This window comes from Rhodnius prolixus, unplaced genomic scaffold, assembly GCF_049639745.1.
Source record: "Rhodnius prolixus isolate KJV_2025 unplaced genomic scaffold, Rpr scaffold_10, whole genome shotgun sequence".
In the NCBI taxonomy this organism is placed as follows: domain Eukaryota; kingdom Metazoa; phylum Arthropoda; class Insecta; order Hemiptera; family Reduviidae; genus Rhodnius; species Rhodnius prolixus.
This window is the reverse complement of record NW_027411615.1, coordinates 7,258,000-7,282,227: the sequence shown is the minus strand read 5'-3', so window position 1 is coordinate 7,282,227 and position 24,228 is coordinate 7,258,000. Positions and strand designations below refer to the sequence as shown.

The 24,228-nt window shown below is 31.7% G+C and overlaps 3 protein-coding genes and 1 long non-coding RNA gene across 7 annotated transcripts in view; 3 read left to right on the top strand and 1 right to left on the bottom strand.

The window, feature by feature from the left end:
• LOC141457038 (xaa-Pro aminopeptidase ApepP) overlaps positions 1-14,073 on the bottom strand; it is a 32,454-nt gene extending 18,381 nt beyond the window's left edge. The window contains exon 1 of the mRNA XM_074133551.1: positions 12,607-14,073. Coding sequence (XP_073989652.1) covers positions 12,607-12,628 — 22 coding nt within the window. The 5' untranslated portion in view covers positions 12,629-14,073. The remainder of the gene's footprint in view (positions 1-12,606) is intronic.
• Positions 479-2,053, top strand: LOC141457043 (uncharacterized). Its single transcript, XM_074133559.1, has 2 exons — positions 479-950; positions 1,738-2,053. The coding sequence occupies exons 1-2, from the start codon at positions 939-941 to the stop codon at positions 2,020-2,022; spliced, it is 297 nt and encodes a 98-aa protein (XP_073989660.1). The 5' UTR covers positions 479-938; the 3' UTR covers positions 2,023-2,053.
• On the top strand, positions 5,972-12,561 carry LOC141457045 (uncharacterized). Of its 2 annotated transcripts, XR_012460183.1 has the most exons (4): positions 5,972-5,986; positions 6,209-6,525; positions 7,986-8,101; positions 10,274-12,560. It is a non-coding gene; the product is annotated as an uncharacterized lncRNA (long non-coding RNA). The 2 variants fall into 2 exon arrangements; XR_012460182.1 differs by lacking the exon at positions 5,972-5,986 and having other exon boundaries at positions 6,220-6,525; positions 10,274-12,561.
• Positions 14,074-15,015: 942 nt separating the features above from the next.
• Positions 15,016-23,326, top strand: Ets97D (DNA-binding protein Ets97D). 3 transcript variants are annotated; one of them, XM_074133552.1, is made up of 10 exons: positions 15,016-15,192; positions 15,278-15,387; positions 15,637-15,727; positions 17,389-17,518; positions 18,212-18,359; positions 18,550-18,678; positions 19,558-19,770; positions 19,850-19,975; positions 21,552-21,778; positions 22,661-23,326. In XM_074133552.1, the coding sequence occupies exons 1-10, from the start codon at positions 15,125-15,127 to the stop codon at positions 22,826-22,828; spliced, it is 1,410 nt and encodes a 469-aa protein (XP_073989653.1). In that variant the 5' UTR covers positions 15,016-15,124; the 3' UTR covers positions 22,829-23,326. The 3 variants fall into 3 exon arrangements, with proteins under 3 accessions (XP_073989653.1, XP_073989654.1, XP_073989655.1); XM_074133553.1 differs by lacking the exon at positions 19,558-19,770; XM_074133554.1 differs by lacking the exons at positions 15,016-15,192; positions 15,278-15,387; positions 15,637-15,727 and adding an exon at positions 16,100-16,243.
• Positions 23,327-24,228: the final 902 nt, after the last annotated feature.

Genomic DNA, 24,228 nt, shown 5'->3' with positions numbered 1-24,228 from the left:
TTTGAAACCAAACTAACAAATCCGTTTTCCAAAAAAGAACTCCATTATGTCGGTTATTATTGTATTAACTGTAACCAGCCGAAGACTTGTAAGTCTCCGAAAGTTAGACTTAATACGAAGTTATGGCATAAACCTCTCACTTTTTCTCAATGGAATTTCTACAGTAAAATATAATTAAGAAAATTATTTCTAATTTACTACTAATGATTTTTCTTTTAAAGCTTAGTTTTCTTTTTTCAAGGAATAACCGCATATTCGCGGAAGTATTTGATTCTGAAGTTTTGATTCCCAATGCATCTGAACTTGTAGTTCCCTTATTTTTAAAAAAAGAAAAGTGTATTCCTAGTGAAAAATCAATTTCGCAAGGTTGTTCCAATCGCAAGACCTCCCGCTTATAATCAAAGGAGAAAGTCGTTAGGGATCTAGTCGAATGACCCTTACGAAAATTTTTCAAGTGGAACCATTATTAATTTGGATATAGGTTTATATTGAGTAAGTTTATATTAAAAGAAAATTATTTTTCTGCTGGCTAGAAAAATGCGAATAAAAATATAAATATTTAAAAAATTGTAATGAATTTAATATGGACAATTTGAATACAAAAAAAAACCAAAAATCTGTAGAATATAAAACTTGTTAAATGAGAATGAAGTATTATTGAAGTATCATTAACTGATTAACCTGAAGAGAAATTTTTTTTCTTTCAAATTGTGAGTGGGGTGCATTTCTTCTTTCCCAGTTAGTTATCTTTGCTCAGATTTGGCGAGGAACGTTACTCTAGGATTTGTGAATGTCAGGGTTGGTGTAGGAAGTTAATTCCCCAGACAAGGTCAACTTTGTTCGTTCAAGCACCCGGGCGTGGTTTTCTATATAAAGAACGAACGGTTAATAATTCAGCATTGTAGTTCCATCTTGGAAGACAAAAACATAAATCAAACATGTCTCTCAAGGTAAGAATATTTTGCTGTTTGATTTTTCTTATTATACATCTTTCTTTTTTTTTGAAGTGTTAAATTAGGTATTCAAAAAATAAGAAATTAAGTTATAAATCTTCTAGATAATGTTATTAAGACATAAAAATGTAGTACTGTTTCTTTTGGAGGTCTTATTTAAAGAAAATTTATACCAAGTTTATGACTAACAGTCGGATCCCCATATGACTTGTGTAAGCCTTTCTTTGACTTAAAGTGAGAATAATTTTTAACAATGATTAAAAAATGCAAACTTTCTAATAGGTAATGTTGCATTATTTTACCTATTTACATAATTACCCTTCGCAATCATTTCTTCCGAAACAATTACAAATAACCTCTAGACTTTCCTTAACTGCTTTATTATATTTCCTGTTATAATCCATTTTGGGTTTACATTAGAATCTTTTACTAAACATTTGTTTGGTACATTATACTGAAGAAAGTTGATGGAAGTAATTCGATTTCTTTAACGAGATACAGAGTTTTCCTAATACACGAAGTATCCCCTTAAAAAAAGTTAATCAAAAGAGATTTTAATGACTGTATTCGATCCATTATTCTTAATTTTTCCATCATTCCTCTCTCTTCATGATGTTTATCTCTTTAGGTATTATTTTATATTAGATCAATTATGTAAATGGATTTTATTATTTGTGGAAAAGTAATGGATTTTATTGTTTTTTGAGAAAAGCAAACAAAAATATTTTAATAATAACGCCAATTATTTTATACTAATAAGAACATAAACTCATTCTTTCTCCAGGTTGCCCTCGCCTGCCTGTTGGTAGTGAGCACTGTCTCCGCTGGAGTCCTTCCACTGGCTACCACCTTGGTCAGGACACCTAGCCTAGATTCAGCTATCGTCAAATCCGAAAGATTGGGAGGCAACTTTGCCTACAGCACCGTAGAAGGCCATGCCTACGCCGCCGTATCCCCAGTCGTACACAGTGTAGCCACTCCAGTTGCTGTATCCTATGCCGCTCATCCAGTAGCTCTTCCACATGTCGCTGTTGCTGCTCCATTGTTACACTCCAACTTACTTTTCTAAATATATAATTTTTGCCTTTTTTTTTATTTAATCATTAGTATTTTATATTTATTAAATTCATCCTTTATTAACTTTAATATTTGCGGATTCACATCAGCTTTAATTTTTAAGAAAAGGTGAAATCATGAAATAATAAACTATTTAAAACGAAATTCATAATGATTTAGTATGTTCAAGTATCTCTCTTCATTTTCGTGAATGTGAAAGTGACAGGAAGAAATTGCAGGAAGTAATTTTTGAGATAGATTGCTCGTCTGGATGGAGTCTACTACCTACCTATGTTTACTAGTTCTAAATAAGCGACTTAAAATTTTTATGATTTCGGAAAAAATTTTAAGTTTTTAATGAACCAGTTATACCTTTTACGAAGTCCGAGGAGAGCTGAATTGGAACATTTATCCAGTGAAACTTAAGTTCACATCCAAGCTTTGAAGAAATAGACCAATTGTTATAGAAGAGACCCACAGGAATCGTACATGTTTATAAAAAAAAGAGGATATTTTCTGAAATTCTTTCTTAAAAATTCAATTAAATTTAAAAAAAATCCGCGAAAATGCAATAATAACACGAGAACCTGCCTTGTAGCAGATTTTAGATATTAAATGGAGATATAACCTGGGTAATTCATAAGGAAGTAGAGGAGACACTTCGGGTAAAATTAACAAATCCTGAAGCAAATTTATTGAAGATAAATAAGATGCTGGTGCTCAAGTATCTAACTAGGAAGCTTGTAGAAAATTTATGGAATCAGGCTTTACACCTTCGCAACTATTCTAGACAAACTAGCGGATTAGCGGACATGTGTTTATGGATTAATTACGTGATGATTAGTTCAAGCGATGCAGGCCATAACGTGAAAAAACGTGACTTTAAGTTAGTAGCTGAGCTCTGAACTAAATGGCAAGGAAACCACGGCTTCGGGCTGAACGTCCTCAGCAAATCAATCCATCCTTATTTGCCATTCAGAAGAGTTATTGCATCGTTTAATTAGTTTTAGTTTTTCTTATAAATAATTAATTGAGAATAAAAATGTTTAAAAGAGTAGTCATTTGATTGGTTTCAAGTAAGATTAAAAAATAATTGTATGCTCATATCACTCAGAGGTGGAAGCTGATTTCACCTTCGACGCTAATCGAAGGCAGTATATAATTATTGTATGCCCAGAAAAAGTCTTTCAAGCAGAGCTAGTTGCAGCATAGTTGTATCTGAAATAAATGCAGGACCAACAATTCTGGAGTCCTCATTATCTCAGATATCCTCCCTGGATTCAAGTTTGACTAAAATAATTTGAAGCAGCTTTTGTGATAGTGGATATTATTGTGAAATGTTTACATAATTTCTGCATGTCCTTGGGCATTCAATACAAAGCGTAATGAGACGGCAGCGTGCCTAGTCCGATTTCCATGGTGCACTTAAAGAAACTACGCAATTTACGACAGTTGGCAGCCAAAAACGTGTTGACGCACTCATAATCGTAGTAATGGTGAGTAAAAATCTTAGAGGTAAGCGAAAATTGTCATAATTCTAAACTAAGATTACTTCAGCATTACTCAAACAAGCTGTGTGGTTATTTGGTCCACTGGTCTCTAGTCAGTAGATAATGATATATGATCTCAAGAGCCTGTCTACAGATAGTCTACGCAGGATTGACAGAAAGTAGAAGAAACGGCACTACACCTAAAAGTATTTGCTGTCAGTATGAAGGGCATGCACGGCTCCTTTGATGAGAAAAACAACTGCTTTTTAGCTTAGCCAAAGGGACACTTTCCACATTCTTGAAGTCTATTGATACTCTCTGGTTAGGAGGGTTATTGTCTACTAGTGGTAGTGGATGCCACAACATATTCTATATATACTGACGCAACAGCACAGCCGATAACTCACCATTGAGAATTTGAACATTCCAACACTACGGAATCTAACGTAATCTACACTTACATCCGATTCTTAGTTTAGAGAATCATGTTTAGAATTCAGACAACAAATGAGTTCATGTTTTTATTCTGATGTTATTCTGAAACGGAAATTCCCTAAATCGTGTATTGTCTGTTTTAATTTTTTTTTTTATATATTTCACATTTTTTTCTAATTCGAACATTTATTTTTCTTAGATTCCTTCCCATTGTGTTTAACCATAAAAACGTTTTTTAGGTGAGCATGTTTTTTTTTTATGGTTAATGCATCGAGAAGGACGTTCAGAGATCACCGCCTTACTGCTACCATTCCTATTTTTTTCTCTTGTGTTTATTTATAAACAAATTTGGGGCACACTCCTAATGCAAATGTGTTGTTTAAGTAAAACTCAACATCTTTGTCTTCACATATTGCTACTTAAGGCACACACTCACACACATATTTATGTATATATTATATTTTAAAAAAAAGAGATTCTAACTTTAATAAGTATTTATTTTCTATTTTAGATGTACCAGCTGAATGTGTGTTTATTTTTATATTGGGATTCAGAACTTTGTAATGACTCTAGAACATAATTAGAACCTATATTGGAAGATCTCCTGCTCATTCTTTGACGTAAGTAAGTACTTTTTAATCATTCATTCTATAAGAAATGCTTTTATCTTTCACGATACAAAAAAAATAATAATAATTGAAAATGTTACTTCACCGAAACTATCTATTTTGAGGTCCGAAGAAGAGGTTTTTACAAATTGTCATGTGCCTATATGGTCCAGCTATCCCAAAAATGGAAGTTCTCTGATAGTTGAAAATGATATGGGATTCGGCATTAAACTTTGGGATAAAAATCAGCCACAGTTAGTGCCATTTAACTGAATCGTTTTTATGTTTGCATTTTCTCGAAAACGGCTGAAACAATTTACTTTACTCAATGCCCATTGCACTCATTTAGATCAATTTAATATTTTACTATTATAAAATGAGTGAAATTAATTGAAATAAAACTATTTAGAATCTATTGAAGATATCGACAATTTTATTTTTGTTTTGTAATCTTCTTTATTTGTCTACCGACGGTTTTATTACTGGGACCAAGATATTTTCACTCTGATTTACAGCTGGACTAGTTATATATTATTATTTATTTATTCTAATCCAAAACATTTCACAGTTAAAAAAAAAAAATCAAAATTAAATTAGGATTCCGATAAATAAAAGCCAGATTGTTACTAAAATTATATTTTACTTCAACTATTATGTAAGAAATATTTCTGCGAATCGCTTAACTAGTTGAATACACTAAAAGCTTTCATTCAGTATGAATAAAGGTAGGCAAACAAAAAATATTGCGGTCAAGTTTCTCTTAATCAAATAAATAGCCGCCCAGCTGGCCAAATGCTTCCTAGCTTGTGAAGGACAGACTAGATTTATTCTGCTGAAATTGTTTTAACAGTGAAACTGATTCATCACTATCATGTTTTGTAACTCTATGTTCTAACGTTCAAAAAGTAATTTATCATCAGTAGTACTACGTCAATTTTGATTTACAATCCACAGTTAAAAATAAATCGACGTAGAAGCATTGTAAATAGATTTTCACAAAGTTTATTCTGCAGATTCATCCATGCTTATGATTAAAAGATAATTTACTAAGGCTCTGTTTAACTGTAGCACACTTTTATTAATTAATATTGCAGAGCTTAGTCTCAGTCTGAAGACATCATGTAAACTTTCAACTAATTGTGTTTTCGTTTCTCTAACTTCTATTTTTCTTTTCACGCCATTATTGTAATGATATTTTATTCATTAAGATTTCTTATAAACGCTAGTTAAGTTAAAAGATTAATATAGATATTTAATGATACATTAGACTAATAATTAGCAGCCGTTAATGGCAACATTACGTCAAACAAATCTGGCTTAGCTAATTTAGAATAGCGTTAGTTACAGGCGGTGTCTAAATATACATGCATATTTTAAAACGTATGCTCATCGTAAATATACAAGTGTTTGTTTAATTTGTACTGGGTTAACGAATAGTATTGAGGTCAGCTAGTTTGGTGCATTTATCTAACATCTTTTCTTTTTTAGTTTACCTAAATAGATTTGTTAAGTTTATTTACAGAGATATAAGCCGACGAATATGATTTTAATGTTTGTCAAAATTAAAAAAACTACTATTTAGTAAACGAATTTTATTTTATAATTTTATCAGTATTTATTTAGATTTTTTTTTGGCATTTTGTTATCAGATTTCTTTTTTCTTTAGGCGAGGCGTAATATATTCAGTTGATAGGACTAGTGTACTCGAGTAAACCAGATATCTCTACTTTTCAAAAACACCACTACGTTCGACCTAATACATTTTAGATTCAGAACGTTCATCACTTAAGAATGGGATCTAAATCATATCGAACTTAAGAAAAGAACAGCCCGAAGTGCTTTCATGGTTCCTCCCAAAAAAAAAAGGGGCCCCAAAAACCTTGTTATGGTTAGATGTAGCTTCTCTGCAACTTCCCCATTATTACTTTACCAGTCTCAACCACCTCTATCTCTACAGTCGTGCCCAAAGTTGATATTGACGTAGTAAGTAAGTTTTGTAAGTTTTATTATAGATTCAAAATCAATGTGACAGTACAAATTTTTATTTTGGCTATTATCACTTTTTTTTTCTGCAGTAGTTTTGATTGAATGGTGTGAAAAAAATCACACCAATTCACTAAGCCTTAGATTGATGATTAGTGTTTCATAAGCTATCCAATAATCTGCTATTTCTCGTCAATCGACTTCAATTTCATTAAATAAATTTTCTTTCCTTGTGGTTTTGATTTCAATTGTATAAAATGTTGAATGGTTTAAAGGAACGAGAGCAAGATCAGTTTCTCCATTTATAGTTAGTTACTGGACAATTCTCCTTTTAATTATTCTTTTAACTAAAAAGTTTCATTTGAAATCAAATTCTGTTGATGCAGTACAGACAAGATCACTAATAAAATCACTGAGGAATGCATCTCAATTTAATACCAGAACAAAGAGAGTTTGTAATATTTTATGTACCTACTAATATATAGAAGATAAAATTAGAATTTCAAAAGCAAAAAATTTATTTTAAAAAGAATAATTGACTAGCATTTGAGAATGCAAGAAAGGAGTACTTTTACTTTGGGTGTATTTCTATTTATCATGAACATTGTCCCATATATTTGCTGACAATTCTACTACAAGTTGTTACAATTATAATTTATATTTATTAAACATAAAAGAGAGGTATGCACGCAGCTTTAGTAAAAAAAAAAAAAAATATTTTTAAAAGTCAAACATATCTTGTTCGTCTAACATCACAGGAATATCAGTTAGACACGGAACATTAATAATTTTCACCACTAATTTGTCTAATTTACAATTTTGCGCATGTAGCAGGTTGACTTGGCTAAATATGCCTTTAAATCAATTAGATTAATTGAAGAGGTAAATTTAAGAGGTCATTTTTTTAAATTAGAGATCTATTAAAATAAAACTGCAATTGACGAACCCAGTACGAAGTATTTTACAAAATTCTACAGTAAGTAGTAGTACTACAATATGTAGTAGGGCAAGAAATCGCATTATAAACATAATTTGTCCTATTTCTGCTGTTTTGTCATTATTCCTCATCCTTGAACAGATTTAAAAATCACAAGAGAACCATTTTTTCCTTCTCTGGTACAGTTAGAAAACAAAAAGCTAACAATAAATAAGATACATAGAACAATTAACTCCCCTAAGTTCGCCCTTTGTTCTAAAGAGTTATTGTCCCTAAGACGGAGGCTGTGTAAACTTGCCCTAGAGGTCATCATAAGGGTGAATGAAGAAGCAGCTGTTACTCTTGTTGAGCATTCGTTATTTATTCCATATTGGTATAGTTCGTACTTTAAATCATATTCCTTATTCAGTGAAATGATATCTACGTTTTATTTCTGGTTTTTATAAAGAGTACTGATACAGATTTTGCTGTTGCTATAACTATAAATAATAAGTCGTTGATTTATTCATTTTTTATTATTTAGGAAGGAGAAATGCTTTATATAAACACATACTAAGAGTGAGAGAAGCTAATTGGAAAAGCTATAAAGAGAAAGAGAAAGTGCTCAGCCGGCCAAACAGAAAATAAAGCAAAATTAGGGTAAGCATACAACCTTAAGGTGCAAGGTTTTTCATAATTTTTAACCTACTCCTTGTTTATTCAAGATATCTTGAAAATAAATTAAACAATAGTCAGTTATCGCAATCAGGACATTTAACATCAAAGAAAATCTTTCGACTATTTATGAACAAATGATTTTCATTCAAATCACATGTTAGATAATGATTAAATGTTTAAAATGCATATACATATTTAAAAAATAAAAAATTGCTTTACGGTTTGTTTTATTTAGGTTATTGGCATTTTATGTTCGCCCTTTCATAGACAGAGCACGTGGGTGACATTTGCAAATGCTAGGCCCTTAATGAGACGACAACAGTGTCGTCTCACCACCCCATCAGCTCTCTTACCTCAAACAGTTCAGTCTGCTTGCATTTTGCTATCTTAATAAGTCTTATACAATTTTCGTAGCACATCATAAGTGAACGAATTCAAACTTTTAATAATGGCATTTAAAGACAAAATGAAAGAAGAAATAATTTCGTCTAGCTGGCTAGTCGGCAATTTATTAATAAAAAAGAATAATAATAAAACCGTGCGTGTTCCATTTATACAATAGAAGGGAAGGACTATTCATTAACAACTTGAGAATTAATTACTAATAACTAAAATTCCAGAGTGCGTTGCCAAAACTCATCCATTATTTGATATGTGAATTCATATTGTCCTAAACACTAGCTGGCTATTTTAAATTATTTGTTTTCTAGCTATTTGTGTTGTGTACTAGTATTTTTTCCCCCTTAATAAGAAGAATAAGAATTTGAATGTTTTCAAATTTCGGAATTTGAATGTTTTCAAATTTCGGAATTTGAATGTTTTCAAATTTCGGAATTTGAGTTTTCTTGACAGAAATAAATGTTTCAAAGTCTCTTCTCTTTAATATGAAAAAAGTTTAGTGCTATGGTCGTTTGCACAGATTTCGGTCAAAATCTATACACCGATTATTCGTTACGATAGGTTCAATGATTTTCTTTAAATTGCCTTTATCACGGATATTAATAATGGCCTATCACTTCTTTGGGTGGGGGGAATTTCCTCATGAAAATAGTTTTTTGTAGGCGGGTTTCAGGGAACTTTATTCAGAGGCACCCCTCTGAAGTGACACCTCAAAAAAATGTATTCTCATAAATGAATTTCAGTAAAAAATGAAAACATATGTACATATTTATAACCATAATTTCGTATCAAAAATACAAATTTTCATGATACGTTTTGCGAGACGTAAACTTTATGTAAAGTTTCGTTGTAAACAGTACATTAACATTTTATAGTGATACGGACAAAATATTAAGTGTTGGCTGAACTATACCTTCAAACTATTACAGGTTAAAATAAATGTAGGATTGTAACGTTCTATAAATATGAAGTTTATTCTACATAAAATGGAAAAGTACACCTAAAAAAAATCAAAACTATCAAGGTTTTACTAAAATAGTGAACACGTAGGAGTTAACATTAAGTACCGCTAGAATTAATCATTTCCATCAAGGCTGATTAACATTAGTTTTTTATCAGATAGTTAAATTATCAATTCTTTAATGCCAGGTTTATTAGATTTAACTGATTCATGTTTATATTAAAATGCAATTTGGGGAATTATTTAAAAAAAATTATCCCTAAATTTTATTCTTATAATTGTGAGAAAAGTGAGTTTTTTCTTTCCAAAGTCTCGCTAAAAAAAAGTACCCTCACCAAAAAAAAAAATGCCCTATTGGTCTTTGAATTATTGGTCCTATGTACTTAATGCTTGTGAGCTGTGACTCAAGCAGAAGTTTAACATGCTAGTTGTTTATTGATTTTAGATTAGAATTGATTTTTTCGAATAAAATTCTTAAGCCTGTTTAATTAAATACTTTTTACTCAGCACTTCAAAATTTTCCAATTAAGTTTACACCGTAAATCCATGGTTTAGGTATCCCTGCTTATTAAAAAGAAATCAGCTTGAGTGAAACACTGTACGAGTTTACTTAACTATTTTCTTAAATATTAGTTTACTATACTTTAACAAACTACTGTCTTAATTGATAAATTTTATTCCATTCTTTGTACACTATCTTAAAGTTTCTATATTACAACCTTGCACCAGTCAATTCACTTCTTCTCCAATTGAAAGCTGATTTATTGAAGTATTCTTTAACTCTACTTTTCCAGATTGATATAAGTTTCAACTTAACATTGCGTCTTACTTCAAATCAAGCTCAATTTTGCTGGCTGAAACTTGGGTTATCGCCGAGCCGTCTTAGTAGGGTTTCTTCAGCTATATCAGGATTTACGTAATTAAGGAAGACTTATATGATATCAGGAGTGAGGTAATCAAATTTAGATGTTGCAGTCAGTTTCCCTCAACTAAAGTGAAATGGGTGGAGGGGTTGCTATTGCTTCTCATGATATTAGCATCTGGATGTAGAGGAGCTGTACTCCAGTAGTTAGTATAAACGCACTAAAATATTGGGAATAAATGCAATATTTTATATAAAAATGTTTTAAATAATTGTGATGGTTTATGTAAATGGTGCCGCGTTTTAGTCCAACGCGGTGAATTACGAGTTGGAATAATCAGAGAAAAATATTTGTTTTGTTTTTTTCCAATGAATTTTTAATTCTAATGTTTCTGCAATATATTTTCAAGTTCTTATAAAAAAGTTTTGTGTAAAACTTGTTTTTGAAATCTTAAGGGAAAGTGTGCTTCAAACTTTAATCAAGTTCTATTTTCAAATTCATTCCTATTGTTAGAATCATCATAATACGCTGTGAACATTGGAATTAGTTAAAATTTAACGTAATAAACTATATAGTATTTCAAGCCGTACGTTAAAAATAAAAAATTAGATTGACAATAATGACGTTCCAGGCAAATATGTTAACCACAATTGTGTAGCTACTTCGACAGTCGTCAAATGTATCTCAGGATATTTACTTGGCTACGTGTTGGCTTATTACTGAAAATAACTTTGAATTACAAAACTTACAAATGTTACCTGCCAAACTCATTAAAGAACTAACAACTAATTTTAGTAATAATTGTTCAATTCAAATTTTTAATTTTAATAATTTTTATGATGATCTTTATGATTCTCACTGTATGATTGCACTTTGAAAACAAAATCTATGTGCCTCCTACACACTGTTTTCTAAGATGCAGTTTTTTTAAAAATTTATTTAATAAAAAGTCTCCGAGGATTTAAAGGAATATTTCCTGTGAAATATTTTGTGTTTTCAAAAACCTTATTATTGAATTCTTGTTGTATTTTGAATTTTTGCTTTTGAGTTGCGGCAGACCAGCAAGAGGAAGAAATCAATTTGTAAATTTTGACGTCCGCTGAAGACCTTAAAACGTTTATATCCGGTAAAACTCCGCACATAAATTACAATACTTTCAGACTTCCATCTTCGAGGGCAAGAGAAATGATATTGCTAATTTTAAATTTAATTAGTTACTGCCGATTAGTACTTTGCTTTGAGAAATTACTAATTTTGATTAAAACAACCATTTAGTGTACGATAATCCAATTTTCAAGTATTATTCATATGAAATTAAAATTTTATGAATTATTGTGACAAAAATCTATTTTTAAAATGTTAGTAAGTAAAAAGTAAAAGTGAAGTAATCGCCTATTTTTTCTGGCGGGGCGTAACGTCCAACTACCAATAATTAGGTATAGTGGACAGGGGCGGAAGCTCATACTTTACTATAAACAATTTTTTCTAACAAATAAAAAGTAGTCATACGCGGGATTTGAACTGGGGATCTCCCACTTACAAAGCCACGCTCTTGACCACTAGACCAACACCCGCCCCTTAAAATGTTTGTATAAAAAAATATTTTTTCAAAAATAGCCATGTGGTATTATTGGTTTTGCAAATTTTTATAAAACCAAACTTCATACATAGAACTATTGTTCATTCTTCGTTTTCCATTCTTTGAAATAATTTCAGGCGATTATAAAGTATATCATACATCTGATTCTGCAAGAGTATGTATTTTTCAGCTAAATGCTGTCTAATGCCCCCAATAATATCAAAGGTTTATTTGAGAGAATTTATTTTAGCCTGTTCAAGTATGTGATATGACAAAATGCATTAAGACAATCCCTGTAATTAAGCCTTAATTCTGAAACTGTCTAGGTAGCCGCCAAGTGTAGCCAGACTATTCGGAGGTAATCATAATAAAATAAATATTTCTTCAAAAGCCAGAAAAAGTTGCAGTTTTCTCAAAGTTCACTACATCTCGACAATATATTACAAAATACTCTATCTGCAAATAATCCAGCTCGACCACAGGAACCGCTTGACAATACACTACTGCAATTTGGATTGGAGATGGAAGATTTAAAAAAAAGAACATAAGAAAAAGTAAATCAAAATTTTAACGTTAATGTTAAAATGTTAACGTGAAATTATTTTTTTAATTTTTAGCATGCAATTTTTTTTTGGTGTTCTAAAGTGAAATTTAAGTTAAATAATCACTGAACAACTTCACTTACTTAGTACCCACAGGGCCTTCATGTTAGCCAGTCAGTTTCTTGCTTTTTTTTATTTATTTGTAAATTATAATAATAAGAATTCTTGCGTGTATATCTTATCGTGCGTATAATACGGAGTTCATAACGAACGAAGTACGAACGTACATCTCGCGGTAGAGTTCAAAAACTAGTGTTGAGTAGTGATGGGCCATTTGAGCGGACTCGGTCCATTGGAACGAATCCAATAGTGGAACGATGTGATTCGAATCCTTATTTAAAAAAAAATGATTCCGCTCCGCCCATAAAATTCAAGCATAAATATATGAAAATAATTAATACTGAAATTACTTAGATGTTACACTAAAATAAAATTTTTAACTGATTTGAGGCTATCATTTAGGAGATTCTGAATATTCCGACTTGTTAAATCAACACACACCACCATGAAGAACCTGGCAAGCAAAAATACTAATGCTTGGAGGGGGGCATAAGTTTCAAGATTTTTTTAGAAGACTGTCAATAATATTATTTATTTTGTTTATTAGTTAACACTATGTGTAAAGCTTTATGTTAGGTTACAGTATGTAATGTACAGAGTGCACTGCATGTTGATTTCTACATAAAATAAAGTAAACAATATTATTAAAATGTTATTTCTAAAGTATCAAAGCATAAATTATTTTAATTCAACAGGAAATAACCAATTTAATGATTTACATAATGAAAAACGTTTATTACAAACGAACTAGCATATTCAATACAAAGAGCAGAGGGTTAGGAACTCCGGTTTCAATCACATTTTCATTGGTTAAATTTCCAGTTTAAACAGTGAGTCCGGAATGACTTTTGAGTTCGGACTCGGCCTTTTTTCCGTTCACCGAAATGAACGCTATAAACTACAGTTCCACGATACGAGTCCATTGTCATGGTAACCAGGACTGATTCCACCTGCACACTATCATTCTGCATTTGTGTAATTATCGGGCATCTCTCTACTTAAATGTGCTTATAGAATTTTATCCAACATATTGTATGCTATTCTACTTCCACAAGCCGAGAGAGAGAGAGAGATAGATGCCTACCAGCCTGGGTAATAACGAAAGCCGATGAAAAACTATTATTAAGCTTTGAAAGAAAGATTCTTCGCCGAATATATGGACTTACTAGAGAGGGAGAAACCTGGAGAAGACGCTCTAATGCTGATACCTCTATTCCACGCCCCAGACATCTTTAAAGTGGTAAAATTAAGTAGGTTGCGTTGGGCAGGCCATGTAATTAGAATAACGGATGATGAGATGCCCCGAAAGGTAATGGATGAAAATGAAGAGTTGGACGCCCTAGGTTACGATGATGGTGTTAGCGAGGACTCCAAGAACATGTTGAAAATAGAGAGGACTGGCGGAAGCGGACGAGGAGGCTAAGGCCCATTGATGGGCTGTAGAGCCGAGCAAGAAGAAAAAAAAAATACATGTTAAACATTGGATTGATTATAATACCCTTTAGCATACTGGACTCCCACGCGGAGGTCCCGGGTTCGAATCCAGCTGCTGACCCTTAGATTTTCTCTTCCTAGGAGCTTCTTACAGCTCACTGTCCGGTGATGGACAGTGTTGTCTGTAACGAGAGAACACTGTCCGGAGGCCGGCAGTGCACTGGAAAAAGCTCCGGGCGCCAATAACCTTAGATGTTGACGCGCCTTAAATCACAAAAAAAAACCAAAAAAAAAACCCTTTACTTTAAAGAAAATGTAATTTTATATTTAAAAAAAGTTATATTTAAAAGTTAGGTATAGTTCAACTTTAATCTTTTTCATGCAGTTTGACAATCAAACTTACCGGTCGGTTTTAATAATGGTACTTAAAAAAGTGCAAGCATTTACAAAATAATAACCTTAGCAATGCACAGAAACCCTTTTAGAGGTTGTTGTAATGCAGATAAGTTAAAGAAATTATTTTAATAATGATTAAAATAATTAATAACGAAAATGAGTGACCATAATAAAAACGAAACAAAAAATTTACACACGTAATCATTGAAATTAGAGTAAAACCTAACTAACGCAAACTCAGTTGCTGCTTCGATTAATGAACACTTCTGAGATTAATTAGGATACAGAATCCTTAATTAAAAATAATTTAGTTCTTTTTTATGTGATTCCGAAAGGTAAACAACCTCCACAATCAAAAACTGCTTTATAATCAGAAAATTATAAAACAACATACTAACCGTGTTTAACGATTCTATATTTGTTTTTCTCAGTATTTCAAGAAATTGTCACTTTAAATTTTGTAAAATGTCCAAATGTAATCCAAAAGGTAATCATTTACTTAAACTTTGGTGCTTAATGTAGAAAGAATTGTTTTTACATCGTACTGCCTCTTGCTTACACTGTATATGTAAAGTGAAAGTAGTTCGTCAGTGGAACGAGTAAAAATATAACCTGTAAGAGATAGGTTTCAGTTTGCTTTGCCTAACGAAAGTGTGTCAAGTTGACAACTCTTTAAGTATAGAGATTCGATTGTATGTGTAAAATTGGAAGATGGGGACTCAAAATAAGGTTCTAATTCTTGATACCAATTTTATATCTAACGATAACGCAGCGGAAAGGTAGTAACTAACAAAAGCTTTTGAGTTCTAAAAGATTTCCTTAATAGTAGAATATTCTAATTAATCATTCTCTAATTTTTGAAAGGCATATTGGTTGTGAAACAAAACTACAAGTAGGAAATTCTGAAGAGTCAATCAGTGACTTTTTAAACAAAAGGATTAAATTGGAAAAAGAAGATGTACAGTACAATGATGGTAAGTTTATATATTTCTTCCAGCTTCGAAATAAGTGAAGTGTTTTAAGTAATGGATCAGGTTAATTATAATTAATAGTGGTTTTTACCTTCATGGACATTTTTTTTTATATTTGTGACCTTTTGCTAAACAATTGTTAGAATAACCTCATTTTTGCTAGTTCCATATGCTTAACAATAACTACTTTGAGGCATATTTTGCTTGTTCAACAGAGCAAAGTTCATGTTTCTCGAATGTTTTGTTTTTCAGATACTGAAGATCCAGAATTGGATCCGACAGACTTTATGGTTACAGAGGGTAATTCATCACCAATGCTTTCTGATGAAAATGTTGGGAACCTGTAAGATAATCATTTTTTAAAAATTATATCTTTTTGATTAGATAGAGATTCTTTTGTTCTATAAAAGATAATTAATCATTTTATGTGCATGAATCATTGATCTCGTAAGTTTTTTAAGTTTTGATGATTCTATTTAAAGTAAAAAGAAATAAACATATGTCAATACAACTGAATTATTCTTCAAAAATGTTTATTTGAGGAAAATTGTAGATTTTGTCAGATCACTTCGGAATGTTCATCGCTTTCACCATACTTAAAAAGAAGGTCACATCTTTTTAAATATGGTGAAAGCGATGAACATTCCGAAGTGATCTGACAAAATCTACAATTTTCCTCAAATAAACATTTTTGAAGAATAATTCAGTTGAATTGACATGTGTTTATTAGTCAATACTTGTCACACAATATTAAATTTAAAATTTCGTCACTTTTTATTGAATTTGGAACATTTTGCTACTTTTTAATTGAATACCTTTTTATGAAAATTATTTCTATACTGGTGGCCCAATTTCTAAGGTATTTTCACTTTAAAATTCTTAATTAACTTATCTCTTTAGCGCTTAACCAGTTCTAGCAGGGATTGTCAAGTTGCTGTAATGTAGTCAAGGGCTACAATTTTCGCAGTCACTAGTACATAATTCACAGACTGGCTTAGAAGGGTCCCAAAATACCTTCTGAATGAGAAAGTGTTTAACCTTGAGTAAGTCAATCATAGATGACCAGTCATTGTGAATTCTTCGGAAACAATTAAGCAAGGGAAATTGGTGACATTTAGAACATCTCTTTCTCATTTCTGCAGCTAGAGATCCAACAAGTCAAGGAACTGCAGCAAAAAGTGGCTAAGGGACTACAGCGGGAATTGTGACTGTTGTGTTGCACCACGGCATAGCCATCTACGAAAGCTAAGGGATAGTTGAACTCCTTATATGCCCTGACAACTAACAGCTGAGAACTGTGTCTACTGACAGCTGTTTTAGAAACACCGGCAGGCTAAATAAGCAAATCATTTCTTTTTTATATTGGGTTATCAAGTTTAATGGCATTGTCAGTGACTTGACCTTCTGAACGTATAAAACAAAATCCTATTAGTGAATAACCCTGGGTTTTTAGTTTTGTGTGAAGTAAATATAAGTGAGGGCGTGTTTGCTGGAGTGTAGAATTTACATACTCACTTATTGTTATAGATTATACTACTAGAAACTAACTAAAATAATAATAATAATAACTGAAACTGCAATTTGAGAGTTAATCAAATGCAGAGGTAAAATTTTTAGAGGCATCAACAATGGATATGAGCAGATCATACAATTTCCTAAAACTGAACTTGGAAAATCTAAGTAGAGATTACTCTCGGCAATACTAAATTACATGTCATGAGGCAATGCTTTTTCCTGATTTGTAATATACTTTTCAGTGTAACAGTATTCGCAATGCTGTTTGTAACTTTTTTTATACTTATATACGATATGTGTATATGTAAATTACTTTAAGGTTTCAATTTTAGTGATGTTCGGGGGGAACTCATGATATTTAAGAATTGTGTGGATAAATTCAGAATTTCTATAATAATTTCCTTCACATTTTATAAAGCTAAGAATTTATAAAAAAATATTCATCTTGAACATACTGTATTCCATTTTCTCCTGAAATGTTCGTTTCAGAAATGAAGATGGAGTTATAATGATGCATATGGATATTAGAGAACCACTTTCATCTTTGAAGTACCTTTTACAAGAGAAACTTGGCACAGATTTGAATGAGTATTCTTTTACATTACAAGATTCACAAATGGTACGTTAATCAAAGTTATCAAGTTATTGTGGTAATTGTAAATGGGATGTATTTGTTCGTGGGTCAAAACGGGGAGATGGTGGCACCATATTCCTTGAAGAAATGAGTTAATAGTTGAGGAGCTGAATCATTTTTTTTCCCCACTCCTAAGACTTTGTTTTAAGTTATATACGATATACTACCTATAGTCTTTTATAATTATGATTCCTCGTCTGTAAAGACCCTGAAAGCTCTTGAAAACACAATCGCAAGATAATTTCTTGTAATCATGGTCTTTTATCTAGTGCTAGATTTAAAGGCCTCATGCAATCAGATTTAACATAGTTATCTATTATTTGAATTTAAATCACCAATGTTACCATTGATGCCTTATAATAAAGTGACGAATTAGGAAGGTGGTACAGTTTTTACTGAAGTGCTTCTTTTTTTTTTTTGCATTACTAAGTCGCCTGAGAACTGAATCATGTACCGACACTCTTTCTTAAGGCGATAAAGAAGTGTGTTCCTTTTCTTTTGCGAAAAGGAAAATACCAGTATCCTCTTTTAACAGTCAATCTTATGTGCGTTAACTGTAGAGAAGAATCTGGGACGATAAAAATTAATCGCAACCCCAGGGTCCTCGCTGGTCTCTTATCCACTGCCTCAGTTATTAATGGTTTTTCTCTATAATATCCCAGTTATATCTGATTTCAGTTGGAAGGTCATAAAAACTTGGTAGATCAATGTGTACAAGGAGAAGGTCTAGTACAGATTAACGTCGAATTGAAAGAGGAAAATGGCGATAAAAGGATAAATATCATTGACGTTTTAAAACCAGCTGAAGAATACGTTGAATTAGAAAGTGAGTAATTATTGAAAAGTTAAGTTTCCTTTTAATTTCAAATGAATGTCTTTCTCTTATGAGTTTTTTAGTGATAAAAAAATATATCAGAATGAAGTAAATATCTACTTTTAAAATTGAGTGAGTGAGAGAAGCGAGCTTTCTGATTGATGAGATTTCCTTTGAATTTAATAAATATCTTCGTGGATAGATGAGGACAGCGGGGAAGAGGGCACTGAATGTGAGAATGGCGAGGCCGCAGTAGACGACGAAAGCGTTGTGAGATGGGCCGCTGATGATAATTTTAAAAAAACTCAAAAGAGGCTGAACATACCAGAAGGTAATTCTCTTTCTTAACAAAAAAAAAAATTAACCAAACCTGCATTGTGCATGATAAAATTAGAGGGTCAAAATAGGAATGTTTACACAACAGTAGTTTAACTTAATATAAATTAGCTACATGGGTATTTCTTAAAAATACATTACAAAACCGCAAATTGCAAAATGTCCCACAACATTTTAACTCTAATTTACTATTCAGATTCTGCTGAACTCCATAATTCATTCCTCCAGGTCAAAACAAATAAAAAATATCGTGTAAACACACGATTAATTTTTATTATTGAAAAATTTGCGTCTCTATTCACGTGTTAATTACACCGATAGGAAGAAATGTGGATCCAACTTCTATGTTGCTAATATGTCGTCATTATTACAATAAGTACTTAAAACCATGTCCTTAGGTCCTACGTTTTAGAAGTGATTGAGCAGAGGTTTCAAGACCGATTCATGTTGATGCCAATATACGAGTATGCTTAGGGTGGTGCTATGGCGTCGTGTCAGTCGTTTATCGGAAAACATTACGAATAGGCGACTCTATTCAACTTTACCCTCCATATTTTTAATAATAAACATAATAAATCGGGTTCTGTAGAAATAAAAGCTCTGTTCTGTTTCTTGTTTTTCTTTCTCGAGAAGACTTAAAATAAGCTTGGTCATAAGAGTTCAAGTGGTTTCATGGTGCTCTCCTTAAAGGACTAGAGAGTTCACCGTTTAAATAACTCCAAATTCCAGTAGGATTCATTCACAGCAATAAAGAATTTCAGTTTGGAATGATATTAGTTTGCGGGGCATTAGTTAGCATTCAATATCCAATGAAAACGATAAGGTTCACAAACTAGGAATTAATATCTAGGAATTTTTAATTAAATTTTTATAGATCCAGAACAGTGGGATGTTGCCCATGTCAGACATTGGTTATTGTGGGCTGTGAGACAATTCAATCTTACCGGAATTAAACTATCTGATTGGGCTTTCAAAGGTACTGAATTAGTAAACATGTCGTTACAGTCATTTAGAGAGAAAGTCCCCAATGATCCAGACAGTCTGTTTTGGACACATCTAGAACTGTTACGAAAGTGCAAAATTGTTGGTAAGTTCAATGTTGTGTCAAAAGTTTGTTTTATTAATTAATTGCCATCCTTTTCTTTTATACTTTGCTTTTGCGCCAGCTGTCAGACCTAAAGCAGAAAATATTAAAGTAGAAGCGGAGGACGAGGATGATGCAGTATTTGGAGTTCCACAGCAGGATATTGGCTTTCTTAAGCAAAAGAATCAAGAAAAATTTTTAAGAATGGGTAAGTTATATTTTCAATTATTCTTTTTTTATTTGTTGTAATTATGCAAGCCTCGGCTTTGGATTGAGTAATAAGTAATTTTACAGCATAAACTTTTCATTAATATTTTTTAGAATTTATTAGAAGTCACAGACCCTTATGCTGGCAATTTTCGTGTATAAAGTATTTGTTCAGTAATGAGTTTCACTCAATTTACTTAGATTGATTGTAATAAAACGTATTAAAAAATAAATTAAAAATTGCTTATGCCGGCATGCATTACTGACTTTTTTTTAAAAAAAATCTGATTTAAGTTTTCATCTTATTCAACTATTGACCCTCAATTTCTCGCCTTGCAATGTTCATTATTGAATAAAATTTAGCTCACATATAGGGAACTTCTATCTCTACATTTGAGCCAAATTTCAGCCTTTATGATGCACTAGTTTAGCCGAAACAGCTAATTGAAATGTTTGTGTGTTGTATCTTATCTCTTTCTTATGTTGTAGTTGTGTGAGTGCCCATTAGATTTTTTTTTTCATTAAAATGTATTGTTTTCTAGTTTACAAGAAAATTTAATGTACGTATTAATACAAAAAAGTCGTGTGAATGTGCATATTACATGCTAAATATTAAGGAAATAAAAGTTGATATTCAACTAAGCCGAAAGTTGCCGACAATAACCGAACGCCTTCGGCTTGTTAAGAGTTAAAAGAGAAAGAGAAGTGATGTTTAAAAGAAGGCGCTAAGGCTAGTTGGGTTAGAGATCCAGTAATTCCTAGAATTTTGCCCTGTCTAACCCAACGGTCTTTGATGCCATACGTTTGTGCTGAATTTACTTCTCTTTAGGGAGTTTATCCACTATATCTTAGGAACGGAAAATCGCATACATTTTAAATTTAATATTTTGTTCTAGTGCGACCAGGGGAAGCGACAATAAATTTTTGGCCAAAATAGGTACACCTGAAGTACCTCTTTACTGAATAGATTTTTCACTAATTTAACTTTTTTAAAGAAACCGTTTGTTCGATTTTCTTTAAACTTGGTATAATTATTGCTCACAAATAGTTCTAAAACTTTTATAGGAAACATTTTTCTCTAATACTTCGATTAAGGGCACTTTGGGAGGGGGGTAGAATGCCATTCGCTGTAATTTATGGATATACTCTTTATGGTTGGCTACTCTTTACTAAACAAATATTTTGTATATGAAAATGGTTAGCATGAGGATCCATGACATCTAATAAATTCTAAAACATTTAATGAAAAGTTAGTGCAGTAAAATTACTTGAATTTCCTATTATTTGCATTATTTTTTTGTTTTCTTTGTTTTAATAACCACTATTGCGTTACTTGTTTTGCATTAATTAATTCAAACAGAATTATTATTTGTCAAGAATTAAGAATTGCATATTCCATTTGATTTTATTTATTACTTTAATTTTTTAAAGATGTTTTGTTTTGTGATTCTATTGATGGGTCATTGACCGATCATGGTTCGTCTTAGATTTTTTTTTGTACTTTTTATTGATTCTTTACTTTTCTATTTGATTATCTGAATTAAATTTAGATTACTAAATAGTTAATTATCTGTTAGGTGCTCATTGCGGACAGATACAGCTATGGCAATTTCTACTGGAACTTTTAACAGACAAACAGTACAGAAGTATAATCCAATGGTTAGAAGTGGAAGGAGAATTTAAACTTATTTATCCGGATATTGTGGCCAGACTGTGGGGAATTAGAAAGAACAAACCGACCATGAATTACGAAAAATTAAGTCGTGCTCTACGATACTACTATGACGGAGATATGATTGCAAAGGTAAGTTCTTGATATTTTTTTATTATTATCTAATATTTTAGTGTTTGTGAATTCTCTTAATTGTAGAATCAGCAGATGGCTTATTTTTACTGAGGTCAAAAAATTATTAGTTCCAACATAGACCGCTGATAACCTTTGAAAGGAGAAAAAGCTATTTACTTGCACATATAAATATATTATTCTTGGCTTAATGTTTCTTGCAAATCAGCCGATCAAATCATTGGGAGAATGGATTGGTAAAAGTGTATAACATTTAATGTTGTTAGTCCTTATGTAGTTGTATAAGTCTGGTTGAGAGAGTAGTGTTTTAAGTTGGTCGGAGGTGGGCAGTTCTGTAATATTGCCCTGATCTTCACAGCTGATCCCTACCTGTACTTACTTACCTTGTACTTACTGCAGGCCAAGATAATGTGATTTGATTTCGCAGTAGATTCTTTATCGCTGGAGCATATGGAGTCTAAGTGTAGATGAGATGAGTAATTATGGTTGACTCTCATCCAACACATGGTACAATAAAATGCTCTATTTTCTGAAAATGCTGTAAACCATGGTTTCAGTGGGATGGAAGACTGTATGAAGGAGTAGAATTTTGCTTTGATTGTTTTTGTAATTGAGTTAGCCCATTTTCTGTAGCAGATTTTTTCAAATTATTATTTGTGTCTCTGATGAAGCCATATATAATATAATTTGATAACTTCGTGGGTTAGATATGTCTAATAGATAAAGAGATAGTCTTTAAAGCCGAATTCCAATGGTAAGCCAAGACTCTTGAACAAGTGGATTGTCCAGTTTCCTCTGAAGTGTGTCCCTATTTTAGAATGTCATTAAGAGAGTGACTGTTTAACATTACTACTTAACATTTATCTTTGTGCTTACTTTCAGGTTCACGGAAAGCGGTTTGTATATAAATTTGTATGCGACCTAAAGCACTTGATTGGCTACAGTGCAAGCGAGCTGAATGCACACGTTATTGAAGCAGAATTAAGAGCCAGTCAAGCGAATCCGTTACACAGTGTATTTACACCTGAATATATTGCAATGTTAACTTAAGATTTTTGGCCAATTAACATAAACATATATATTTTTTTAAAATCCAACAATCTTAGAAGCAATTTGATTTTCTTTTTGACTTTAATGGAAGTTTATGTTAAAAAATCGATATTTTAATGTATCCTGGAAACTTAATACATAAATTTTTGTACATTAATTACTTTCTTATAGGCTGTATTCGCAATTATTTCTGATTTTGAATGAGATTTTGTCCGATTGATTTACGTGTAGTGAGTTACGATCAAAACTTGACAAGAAGACGTCTACTGAGAGTCCCATATAAAGTAACACACAATGAACCAGTCTGACAAAACATGGAAATCAGATACTAGCCTATCCAATGCTGTGACTAAATACAATTTCAGATAATTTTTTGATAAAAACATATTTACTCTTTACAAATTTAATTGTCATTGTTAAAAAAAAGTATTATAATTGTGATGATGAAATGTAAATGTTTATTTTTAACAAAAGAATAATAAATATTTTAACTGTTTATTATTAAGAAAAAGTATGTAAGCACCATGGTAGTCGAGGGTGGTTGGAGGCGAGGCTCGTAGAACTAAGAAGTATTATGGTATTGGGTTCGATTTCCAGTTTAGGGCTTGGTTTTTATTTAATAGTTTTTATGAAAAATAATGTTGTTGATCGCCTCCTTTCGCACCTAGATTGATTGTTGGACGTTAAGCCCTCCAGAAAAAGACATTACTTTACTTTATTTACTGATTGATTTTGTATACATGTTTTTGATTTGCACAGTTTTTATTTTGGAATTTTGCAGGTTGCAAAATAGAATCGCAAAAAAACACAACTAATAAAATCATTTAACAAAGAAAGAAAAGATATTACTTAAAAAATAATTGCAACATTTTGAGTGTATTCTAAAAGTAAGAAGAAATGTCCCGACTAACTGATTCAATGACCGCTTAAATGATTCAGAAATATGAACTTCAGAGAATCAGTTCTTGCTGTGACGTAGAAACTGATAAAGAAATGATTTCACGAAATTCATACCCAAAAATTTTATAGAGAAATATAATAACGAGATTTAAAAGTGAGTCTAAGTTCATGCAGCCGAAGTATGCTGTAATCTAAACGATTCAAAGCAATAACACTATTGGTCTTAATAAACTGTTTCACAATGGCTTTTACTATCACGAACCATACATGTTGAACATGTCAGCAAGCCCGAAAATATCAAAGTAAGACTGACAATAGCAAAAAAAAAAAAAAAAGATAAGCTAACAAGAAACAGTACAATTATGACTATTAGAGGAGTTAATTTAGAAACACTAGATTAGTTATTATAGGAAACTAAAAAGTAAAATATAAAAGAGCATGCCCATACTACCTAGCGGCGAAAGCACAGACTACACTTCTCTATAGTTCCAAAAAATGCT

Coding starts and splice junctions, on each gene's coding strand:
- Ets97D (XM_074133552.1), top strand. CDS start 15,125: ATGGGGACTCAAAATAAGGTTCTAATTCTTGATACCAATTTTATATCT. Junction 15,728..17,388: donor GATGAAAATGTTGGGAACCT/GTAAGATAATCA, acceptor TGTTCGTTTCAG/AAATGAAGATGGAGTTATAA. Junction 19,771..19,849: donor ACGAAAGTGCAAAATTGTTG/GTAAGTTCAATG, acceptor CTTTTGCGCCAG/CTGTCAGACCTAAAGCAGAA.